This window comes from Manis javanica, chromosome 4 (assembly GCF_040802235.1).
Source record: "Manis javanica isolate MJ-LG chromosome 4, MJ_LKY, whole genome shotgun sequence".
Taxonomy (NCBI): Eukaryota; Metazoa; Chordata; class Mammalia; order Pholidota; family Manidae; genus Manis; species Manis javanica.
Window position 1 is genome coordinate 54,930,145 of NC_133159.1, and position 12,070 is coordinate 54,942,214.

Genomic DNA, 12,070 nt, shown 5'->3' on the forward strand with positions numbered 1-12,070 from the left:
GGGAAAGCTAATGGCCCATGAATACTGCTGGGTACCACCATGCACTGCATTAGGTGGCTGTGGAGAAGGTGTGCACATGACAGGTGCTTGGCGCTAGAAAAGCACTGCAGGATCTGGTCACAAGGCCAGAGCAGCCACAGACACTATGGAAGCCAAATGCTAAGGGGGTTGCCTGTGCTACTGGGCACCAGCAAAGCCACATGAGCTGCTATACGCACGCTGGTGGTGCCATATACACTGCAGGAGTCACATACCAGCCTCCTGCATTGCAGGAGCTTGGCACTAGATTAGTCCTGAGTGCTGCAGGAGTCAGCCTACCAGGCACACTGGAACCAGAAGGGAGATCTCTTCTTCTTGCAGTGTCTTTCCAGTGCCCTCTACTTTTAAAACTTAATATGGTACCCGTTGGGAAAGAGAAAACATATAAAGGGTCCAACAGTAATTTTCTCAGAGTAGGCAGTAAAGGGTGAATTGGCACTACATCGATTTTATGTAGAAATTGACTCAGTGACGCCAAACTTCCTCTGGAAATTCAAAGGACCTACAATGGCCAAACAACTTGAAAAAGAACAAAGTTGGTGGACTAATACTACTTGATTTCAGAACTATTATAAGCTAAAATAATGAATACAGTGTTATATTGGTGTAAAGACAGACAAAAGAGATAATTGGAACAGAATAGAGAATCCAGAAATAGACCCCCATATATGCAAAACTAGATTTCAACAAAATTGCCAAGTGAAGAAATTCAATGGAGAAAGGACAGAGTTTTCTGAAAAAAATAGTTCTAAGACAATTAGATATCCATATCCACAAATAAATCTGAATTTGGATCCATACCTCACACCTTATACAAAAAAATCAAGTAAAAATGGATCATAAAGCTAAGTATAAAATAAAAAACTTTTAAAAGAAAATAAAAGTGAAATTTTTGTGACCTTGGATCTAGGAAAATTTTTCTTAGATGGGACTCCAAAAGAATAAATTGATTAGATACAACCCATAAAATAATAAATTGATGAATTAATATTTCTGCTCTTCAAAGCTACCCTTAAGAGAAAGAAAAAACTACAGACTAGAAAAAACTCTCTGCAAAGCATGTATCTGATAAATGATTTCATCTCCAGAATGTATAAAGAACTCTCAAACTTCCATAAGGGAACAGAAAACACTTTAAAACTTAGAAGAAAATCTGAGCAGACACTTCACCAAAGTAGACACTGATGACAAATAAGCTCATGAAGACATGCTTAAATTATTAACCAACAGCGAAATTCTCATTAAAACAACGAGATACCATTAGGCACCTATTAGAATGGCTTAAAACTAGAATTAAAAAGCCAGATCCTACTAAGTGTTGGAGAGGATGTGTAAGAACTGAAACAGTCATGCCCATTGTATTTTCCACTTTAGAAAACAGTTTATCAGTTTCTTAAAAAGTTAAAGGTACACCTACCATGAGATCCAGTGATTCCACTCCTACATATTTACCCAAGAGAAATGACAGCATATGTCCATACAAAGACCTGTACACACATATTCATCACAGCTTTGTCTGTAATAGGCAAAAATTGGGAAGAATCCAAATATTCTTCAACAGTGAATGGATTCAAAAGAAAAACCTGTGGTATATTTATATGCTACTCAGTAATAAAAAGGCATGAACTGTTGATGCACACAGTACATGGATGAATCTCAAAATACACTGAGTGGAGAGAGCCAGACCCCAAACCCCACCAAAAAAAATCACGTATTTCATGATTCAGTTTTATAAAATTCTAGAAAGTGCAAATTAATGTGCAGTGTCAGAAAGCATGTGAGAATCGCCTAGAGATGTGAAGTGGAAGGATGGAGAAGGGCAGCAGTGAGGGACTACAAAATCACCTGAGGAAACTTTTAGGGATGCTGGATATGTTCATTATCTTAATTGTGTGATGGTTTCACTGATGTATGCTATGTCAAAAGTGATAGAATTTTACACTATAAGTAAGTGCCATTTATATGTCAATTATACTTATATAAAACCCTTTGAAATGGAAAGGTTATTCTTCCTTCACAATTGTCATTCTACTGTGTTAACTTATATGTCTGATTTTATAATTTCAACCAAATAGACAAACTAATGGAATGAAGATCTAGTTAAATGGAAAGCAAGAAGTTTCTTTACCTCATGAGTACATAAAAGAACATGTTCAAAGTATCAATCGTGTTACTCAGAGAACTAAATAAGTCCCAGTGAATAGTGTGATAACATTTTGCAACTTAGTATCTTTGAATGTGCTGCCAAATGGCCAGAAATCAAAAAGAGAACAACCCAGAGATGTTGACCGAAATCCACACAGCCACTGCATTAAGAAATTTATTCAAGTCTTATTAAGGGCCATGACCCAAGAGGGCAGTTGATCAAAGAGCTCTGCTCAGCCTGCTTTGTCTGGTGTGACATTAATTAGTACATCAAGCAGCGTGTCAAGGATACATTTGGTTTTGTGCCCTAAAAACTACAGACTATGCACATTTTGGGGCTATCTGTGTGCGAGAGTTAGGCAAGGGTTAGCAGACTGGTAAGTTTTTCCTAAAGAATTCCACCAAGGACACGAGAACTTGACTCCTGCTCCGTTTATTGTCTTTGGTGTTCTTGGTCATGGGGGAGGGGCTGTGGCCCTCTTCTGACACAGTGAGAAGGCTGTTGGGCGTCTTCACAGCACAGCGTGCATTGTCCTGGCTGACTCAGGCCCTCTGCAGCCCACAGAGCTCTCCTTTCCTGTGGGTCCACTGCAGGGGGCCATACATGACATTTTTATTTCAGAGAGATGATTCTATTTGTGAGGTGAACGTAGAGACTTTCCAACAGAAAGAAAAGCTGCATTTTTCTTCTTACAGTTCAAAAACACATTCCACAACATAGCCACTTTTTTTGGATAACTGTTAAAGCAAACCACTGTGTTCTCAGATCTTAGAAATGATTTAGTAGTTGAGAGTGGAATTAAAAGAGATTGCCTTTCATCTTGTCTGCTGCATAATATTGTTACATAAATCTTTTCTTTTTCGCCACTGTTTTTTTTCACAGCCTATTGACCTGAGTTTCCTCCCTCTTTCTTCTCATGTGTTCTGATATGCCAGATGTATTGTGAAGATCACTGGAGAAATGGTGTTGTCCTTTCCTGCCGGCATCACCAGACACTTTGCCAACAACCCGTCTCCAGCTGCTCTGACCTTTCGGGTGATAAATTCCAGTAGGTTAGAACACGTCCTGCCAAATCCCCAACTTCTCTGCTGGTAAATATATTTTGCACAAATTTTTGGAGATGTGCGTAGCTTCGCATTTTAGATGAGGGATAGACTTAGCAAGGGAATAGCACTGTAAGAAATTATTTCTACTCAGGTATGTGTGTAGAATCAAACAGAACTTCTACCAACTGTCAGCGTTTTTGTGGATGACTGTGTGTGTAGGCATGTATGTATTTTAATGTATTCCAACTATATCTAGGGGCTAAAGAAACATTTGGAGTAATTAAAATTTGCATTAATGACAACTTATTCATTGCCTGTTTTACTTATCTTCAATAGGCAATGGGTGAGCAGGGTAGGAACTGAGCATAATAAAATAAATAAAATCCATTTGTTATATTGGCATCTTTTGAAGTCAAATGATATTTGGACTGTGAGCTACTCTCCACATGAGCTTGAAATTTTTTTGTGACCAGACAATTTCATTGTAATAGTAATTGTTTTGATGGAACTTTACATGCATGACATCAGAGAAGCTTATATTAATTTGTGTATGTAAATATATTTCTTCACATTTTCTATTAAATCTGACCATGAGGTCTTTATCATACATATGCACGTGCACATTTACACAAACATACACACATACATGCTTTTAAAATAATCGACTATGCAAGTTAATTATTGGCAATGGATGAGATGAAGGGAGTCATGACAGCTTCCTCTCCATCATCTAGTCCTGATATTTCACCTAAATATCTCTCTCTAAAGTGGCCATTTTTTTCCTTCACTCATCTCCCTTGTTCAAGTGATCACTGTCATTTTCCTAGACCATGGCAATTGCTCAACTCCTTCCCTCTGTGCGTCCAATCTTGCCCCATTCCTACACTTCTCACACAGCAGCTGAGTGACCTTTTATTAACTAAATCAGGTTGGCCTCACTTTGGGGCTTTCCCATTGCATCTGACCCAGAATCCAAACCTGTTACCATTGCTTTTGGGGGCCTGAGTCATCTACCTTGTCTGCTTTTCTGATAATCTCCTACGATCCTGCCTCCAAATCCTTGTATCTCCAGGTAGACCTGCCAGTCTTAAAAATGCTGAGGATGTTTTGTGCTCGTTTCCTCTGCCTCCAGTACTGTTTCCGCCCCTCTTCACCTGACTCCTACTCATCCTTTATATCTCGGCTCTGCTGGGCCTCCCCTGACCATCCCACTCTCCTCTCCACCCACAGCCACCATTCCCAAACTAAATATGTTCGGGAGAATGACAAGAGACAATAAACTTGATTCTCTCTCACAGTACTCTATTGTTTCCCTTTGTCACACTTACTAAAACTAATAATTGTGTGTCTGTTTGTGTTTGTTCATTCACCCACCACCCCCACTCACTAGATGGTAAAATCCATGGGAGATGGAAAACATCTATTCATTCCCCACCATATCCTCAGTACCTTCCACTGAGCCTAGAATCTACTTGAGTAATATTTGTTAAATGAATGAACAACTCAACTGTAATTTAAAGAATTTAGTCAAGCCAGGTATTTGTATAGCAGTAACTAAAGGTTGTGGATATTTGGAATATTCAAAGACCATTATAGTCACTCACTTTCTTGAATGAATGAGACTTTTTCATGCCAGTGGTGAAAATCAGTCACAGGTCCTTCAGGTGCCTACCAAGACCACCCTCCTCTTCCCTGGTCTTTGTGATGGCTCCACTGGCAAACTTCCGTCCATGTTTAAAAGTGTAAAAGAAATAATCATCCATTCAGTGAAAAATGTGAAATGATTGAGCTTAGGAAGCAGCAATGTCTCATTTCAGTTTCCCTCCCTGTTTTTGATGTGCACGTTGAGCCAAAACCTAATTTGATTTTTCGAGGTTACTCAATCTGAAATCAGGAATTACATGTCACCCTCTCCCTGGTTTGAAAATATGTCTCGTGTGAAAGTTACAGTTATTGTTGCATTTTTAGACAGTTTTATTGCCAAGGTCTTAGGCATATGTGCAAGAGCTTTATATAGCTGACTCTTGAAAAACATGGCAGTCACAGGTGCCAACTTCCAAAAATTTAACTATTAATAGCTTACTCTTGACTAGAAGCCTTACTGGTAACATAAATAGTCAATTAACACATATTTTATATGTGTATTATATGCCATATTCTTACAATAAAATTAGCTAGAGAAAAGTTTTCCCGAATTGCCACAAATCTCCAAGTAAGTTTCCAAAATATTTATTGAAAAAATTCCGTGTGTAAATGGACCCATGCAGTTCAAAGCCATGTTGTTCAAGGGTCACCTGTACTTAGATTGATGTATGAGTCTTATGAAGTGAGTTAAATATCACTCTGAGAATGTTTTTTTCTTTGAGAAAACACTATAAATACCCTTAAATTATTATTTACTAACACAAAAAATCCTCATTAATTTAGACCTTATTGACTCTCAATGTTTGATTATTGTGTCAGATCTGAGATTGGTAAACGAAGTGACTTTTTATGATTTAGATGTTCTTAGACAAAATAGTGTGAATGCTAAAAAAGGTAACATGTTTACTTTAGTGTGGCCCTTTTCTCCTTGGTTGGAGATAAAACTATGTTTATTTTTAGTGAAATATTTAACTCAGCAATTTTTGAGAACCTTACTGTTCAAGTTAATTCAAAAGTAGATCAGAGTACTCAGATCCTTGATTGCATAAGATGACTAGTTCAGAAGAAACTGTGGTGATGTAGAAAGGGCTATTAAGTTTGAGTTAATAAATTATTCACTCTTTAAGGCAACCAATTATTGTCATGATTGGATAATGTTACTGGGTACTCACTGAGACTTACAGCAATACAATAATGCCTCCCTATGGGTATTAATCTATTAACATAATTCAAAACTGCAATTGTGCTAAAACCATACTGCCATTAATAATGTAATCTGTACATAGCATCAAAAATGAATATAAAGCCCAGAAGACAATTTGCTAAGATACTCCTTTATGTGGTTTATATTTGTCACAAGATGCTACTCAACCATTTTTTCTTCCCAACTGAATAGCGACAATACCCAAAATGATGCCAATACCAAGGAATTCTGGGTAAACATGCCAAATTTGATGACTCACCTAAAGAAAGTGTCGGAACAAAAACCCCAGGCTACATATTATAATGTAGACATGCTCAAATATCAGGTAAGCCTATTTATGTGGTCAGGCTATCTCTTTCACATTACAAATGTATGTATACTAATAATAAGTAAGTAAACTAAGTAAAAGTAAATAAAGTAACATTTATTTTAATATTATTTAAAATCTGTAATTTATGAGAAAATGGGAACCCTAAAAGACTACTTGGGGACTACTTATAGTGATGAGAATATTCATACATATCCTTATGAATTTTATATTATAACTAAGATATTTTATTAAAAAGTTAAAGAGACATGCCAAAAAATGAAATTGAAGAAAATCTATTAAGATCATATAAATATTGATAAACAAACTCACTGTAATTTTGTTAAGGATATTACTCTACTAAAACCTCTTATTTTAAATGATTATATGTAAGTAATCTGCTGTTTTTTCATCATATGATAATCCTATGAAATAACTTCAAATAAATCTTATATTAAGAAATAATTTAATGAGTAAAAGAGTGTTTGATACAATGCAATACAGCATGTGAGAATTTTCTTTTTGTGTCTAGGATTGCCCTTGACCCCAATTATTATTGATCTAGTAAATATGCCTATATCAAACCAGGATTCTATAGAGCCAGATTATCCCACTGATTCCCAGCCACTTGATCTCCTAGTTATTTATAGTTAGTGCATTGTAATTTGTGATTAAATATGTACAAGTTGTTCTTAAGATGAGGAAACAAAGTCATTATTTTTTTTAAGTTGTACTCTAATAGAAATCAGTGCATCTCAAACACGACTGTAGTTTACAATCACCAGGGAACTTGTCAACACAGGCTGGTTCTGAATTGATAATAATTATAGATAGCTAAAGATATAGATGATATAGGTAAAGATAGATGTCTATATTAGAAATGTATCTATAGATAGATATAGGTATAGATGATATAGATATAAATATAGATATAGATATAGATATAGATATAGATATAGATATAGATACTGGTATTGGTATAGGTATAGGTATAGATATAGACATAGGTATAGATATAATGTATTGGGCCCTACCACTTCCAGAGATTTTGATTTAATTGGTTCAGTATGTGATCCAAGTATCTGTGTTTTTCACAAGTCCTCCATGTGATTATAATACACCCTATGGGTAGAAACCACTTTCTTAGAAGGAAGGAATTGAAAGTGAAATATCCATATGATGGTACATTTTACAAAGATGCAAATGAGTATAATGTTTTTCCTGTAAGAATAGTATCTAAGAATTGGACATTAAGGATAATACCAAACAAGCATATGATACAACAAAAATTCATCACTTTTGTAATTAAAATACAATAGAAAATGCATTTTTATTTATCTTTTCTTCCCCCAAAACATTTCAGCACAGTTAGTGGCTTCTTTTAGCTTCTGAGAGAAATGTAAAGAAATAAGAAAAGGAAACTCCAATGTTATTTTACCCTGAGTGAGAACATTAATTTCAGGGCATATACATAGTTCTTATGCCCAAAAAGGTAAAAATAAGACTGTAGTTGTGTTCTTTCATGAAATTTCATTACAAACATTGCCTCTACATTTTCACTTCATATTTTTTAAAGATTTAAACATTTTAAATCCTATGAAATTTTTTAGTCTCCATATTTGTCATTAAACAAAACTAGACAGTAGATAGAATTTACCTACTGCAACATGAGCCTGTTATAAAGTATTAAAGTTTAGGCAAGAGACTGAATTTTGAAATTAAGTAAGCTTCCTATTGGCCACTGACTTGGGGCACTTAATCTCCCTCATCCTGCTTGCTCATCTGCAAATAAGGGTAACAATGATTCCTACCTAGATATTTTATAGGTTTTTGTGAGGAGCTAACAGCATAATATATTTCAAAGTACTTTATAAAATGGAAGGCACCGTGGGCCTGCTTTTGATTTAAAGTGTGCTCTGAGGACTCCCTTTTGCTGTTGTTTCATTGTGGTGTTGTTTCCCAGCAATGCAAGGAACTCAGTCACAGGCACACTAGCATTTTTGTGAGATTCCCCCAAATCTCAGCATGTAAAGTTTCTGGCCACCAGAGCACCACTCCTTTCCCCAGTAATGGGGAAAATTAAAAACACACCCTCACGTATCCAAAAAAGCACCTCAGTGGGTAGAGAAAGTACAATCAAGTTGAGAATGGCTGCTGAGAGCAGAAACGGGCGGGGAGGGCGAGATTACTCTGCTTTGATCTATCTTAAATAATAGATTTCTAAATAAGAGTTCATTTGCAGAGGATTGTGTTGCTAAAAATATTTAAAGTTTAAAAACTATTACAATGGTTATCTAACTAAAATTGTCATTAAAAGCCACGTCTGTCATTTTATAAAAGAACCTATTTCTGGTCTCGTTTCTGCAGCAACCGTTCCTCCTTATGAGCTAAACCTGCCCTGGGGACCCTTCCCCATGGTGTCCATATGTGCGTGCATTGCTAGGCCAATACAGAGCTATTTATATTCTTCAAAATCAGCAAAACTTATACTCTGTGGATAAAACTGCAAGGGCACAGATGCCACTCAAGTAGCCCCTGCAGTGTGCGTGTACTTGTAAAAGAGAATCTCCTATAACTATTCATCATCACAGTGAACAATTGAGAGATAATAACCATGAATTTTTCACTGTAAACTGAGATTTCAAGTTGTTATTATTGTCTTTAAATAAGACACATTTTTGTTGATTCTTCAAACCTGGCTTTTCCCGTTCTCAAAGTCAGTTATTCCAAAGAGAATTGACAGTAGACAGTAGAATCCAGCACTTCCAGTTAGAGGACCTGGGTTCAAGTTCCTACTTTAGCAAATCCTCAAAGGAGTAATAATAACCTGCTTTGTCTAAGTCACTGGTTTGTTGTAAAGAGCAAATATGATAAGAATATTAATAGGTGACCTGCATTAAAACATTAATTCCTCACTTTCTGCTAGGCAGAGTGTTTTACATGAAACATCTCTTTCAGTCTTCCTGACAATTCTATGGGTAAATATTATTGTTAAAGTTCCATTTAGCAGGTGAGGAAATTACTGAGGCTCACAGAGGTTTAGCAATTGGTCCAAGGTCACTTAGCTTGTAAGTGACAATCAAAATTCACACCCAAGACCTTTTAACTCCTTGGCCTCAGCTCCTAACCAGTGTGCTGCCACCACTCTAACCACCACTCTTACTGACATAAAGAGCATTGTAAACTCTAAAGCGTTATATTGATTTTATGTCTTTAATCTTAACAATTTACCCCAAGCAAAATATGATGATGTCTTGATATCTAAGAACATTCCTATAGGAAATAATCATAGTTTCAGGTTTGTTTCAGAGTAACAGTCAAGCCTTAAATATTCTCTTTCCTGTCATTTGCAAGGTGTCTGCACAGGGCATTCAGTCCACGCCTCTCAACCTGGCAGTGAACTGGCGGTGTGAGCCAGCAAGCACTGACCTGCGCATAGATTACAAGTATAATACGGATGCAATGACAACTGCTGTGGCGCTCAACAATGTGCAGTTCCTGGTCCCCATAGACGGAGGAGTAACCAAGCTCCAGGCTGTGCTCCCACCAGCAGTCTGGTAAGGAGCCACCAGTCCCCTTCCACTTCACCAAAGGGCTCCTTCTGGGCAAAGGTATCACTGACCTCTTAGCATTTGTGTTTCCTGCAGGAAATCACAGCAGGCCTCTGTGCCAGGGTTCAGAGCAGGAAACAGAAACCACTATAGCTATTTTAAGCTGTTTAGATGCTCGCACAATGGTGGAAGTGCTGGAGGAACAAGCTTTAGGCTTCATCTCCAAAAATATTTCCCAGAACACTGCAGAACTAGCCCACCAGGGGAGCTGCAACCTCTGCCACCAGAAGGACAGACAATAAAAGGTGGCCAGTGGTGCCACTGAATTCAAGCGCCCCCACTGTTACTCTTATCTAAGGATAAGAAGGCTCCCATTGGCACTGCCTTCACAAAAGTAGAGACGACTGGATGGAGCACTGGTGTTAGAAGATCCACACATCCCAGTTAGGTTGCTGGCCATCAGAAAAAAGCCAAAACAGCAGCAGAAGATGGCCTCTGCCTCCCTTCTATCCTCCAAATTGCAAATGGTGTATGTAATTGGTAGGCCCTGATCTGCATCTAGGACCCGATGTACAGGGAATCTCAGATATGTAGGGTTTTCTTGTATAGTATCTGGAGTATAAAAAAGCATACTGGGTAAGATATGGGGACAGAAACTAAATAAACACTAAGTAGCAATACTGTCTATTAAAAAGAACTTATTCTCCTAGAAAAAGTACTCTAGTTTTTCCTTATGATTGTCAGAGGCAAAAAAGAACATTAAAAATAAAAAAGAGAAAAGTCACATGGCAGCTCCAATTCAAATTATGTGAATTAATTAATTAGCTAATTCATCTCATCTATTTTTTCATTAGATGTGTTTAAAAAAATTTAACTTCATTGTCTTCTAAATGTTTATCTATTTGACAGTGTTGTGCTAGTTACATTATGGAAGGAAGATGAAAGGAGAGAATTTATGTATGGATGGATAAATGGGTAGATAAATAGAAATGTTTAAATTGTAGTTAAAATTTTTTAAACCCACACTATGTAGAAAAAAAATATGGCATCCCTTAAACCTAAATATGCCATCCAAAAACACTTGCTTTTGCAAAAGTCTTTTACTTATTCTATTTTTAGGAATGCAGAACAGCAAAGAATATTGTGGAAGATTCCTGATATTTCTCAGAAGTCAGAAAATGGAGGTAATGTAATCACAGACTTGTTTTACTTAATATGTAAAGCTGAACTAACTTCCAGGTATTAGAAAACTAATAACCAAAATACACTTAGCTCTAAAAGCAAGCAGAATATTTCATACATTAAACAGACCATACCTTAAGTGAAGAAGAGCTTTTAATGAGGCATCTTTCCCATTCTCTATCAGATCTCACATTGCCTGATAGTTCAAATATTTTTCACTTTCTTCTTACATTAATCGTAACTTGGAAAATGCCTTGCCTTCCAAGTAGCATGCTCCCAAATTTTGAAGTACCGTTAGCTGAGTTACACTTTAATCAGCATGCAAAAAATCTGTCTTACCGTTAGCGATAACTTTTCTTCATCACCATTTATCACTGAAACATACATTATTTTCTAGTATCAACACAGTATTTTCTAGATTTGCAGGTTAACTTTTGAATATAACTTCCAAAATCATATCCAGAATGTTGTGTTGACCATTATCTTGTAATCATACTCTTTTTTATAGGGGTGGGTTCTTTATTGGCAAGATTTCAGTTATCTGAAGGCCCAAGCAAACCTTCCCCATTGGTTGTACAGTTCACAAGTGAAGGAAGCACTCTTTCTGGCTGTGACATTGAACTTGTTGGAGCAGGGTATCGATTTTCACTCATCAAAAAAAGGTTTGCTGCAGGTAACTGGATATTTTGTGAGTTTCACTTGTAAGAAAAGCGATGCCTTTGCTACGCTTCCTTAAGAAGGAACAGGTTGTGATTTTCCCTTCTTCCTCTTTTTCCCCCTTCCCAACCACCACTCCCCCATTCCAGTTAGAAAGCAAACCAATTGTTGAATGAAGTAAAAATAGAACAATGAACTGGAAGTCAGAATTAGGAGGGCCCTGACTACTTATCATGCTCTGACTGTTTTTTATATTTGGCTGACTAGTCATTCCTATTATGTACATGCATACAT

The 12,070-nt window shown here is 36.8% G+C and overlaps 1 protein-coding gene and 1 long non-coding RNA gene across 22 annotated transcripts in view; one reads left to right on the forward strand and one right to left on the reverse strand.

Moving 5' to 3' along the window:
• The window catches only part of SGIP1 (SH3GL interacting endocytic adaptor 1), a 198,199-nt gene that overhangs the window by 177,498 nt on the left and 8,631 nt on the right, over positions 1 to 12,070 (forward strand). For all 21 annotated transcript variants that reach the window (XM_073234087.1, XM_073234095.1, XM_073234088.1 and 18 more), the window contains 5 exons: positions 3,121 to 3,276; positions 6,272 to 6,404; positions 9,741 to 9,943; positions 11,057 to 11,121; positions 11,628 to 11,792. In XM_073234087.1, coding sequence (XP_073090188.1) covers positions 3,121 to 3,276; positions 6,272 to 6,404; positions 9,741 to 9,943; positions 11,057 to 11,121; positions 11,628 to 11,792 — 722 coding nt within the window. The remainder of the gene's footprint in view (positions 1 to 3,120; positions 3,277 to 6,271; positions 6,405 to 9,740; positions 9,944 to 11,056; positions 11,122 to 11,627; positions 11,793 to 12,070) is intronic.
• Positions 1 to 12,070, reverse strand: part of LOC140848910 (uncharacterized) — a 112,194-nt gene that overhangs the window by 77,397 nt on the left and 22,727 nt on the right. The gene's annotated exons all lie outside the window — the stretch shown is intronic.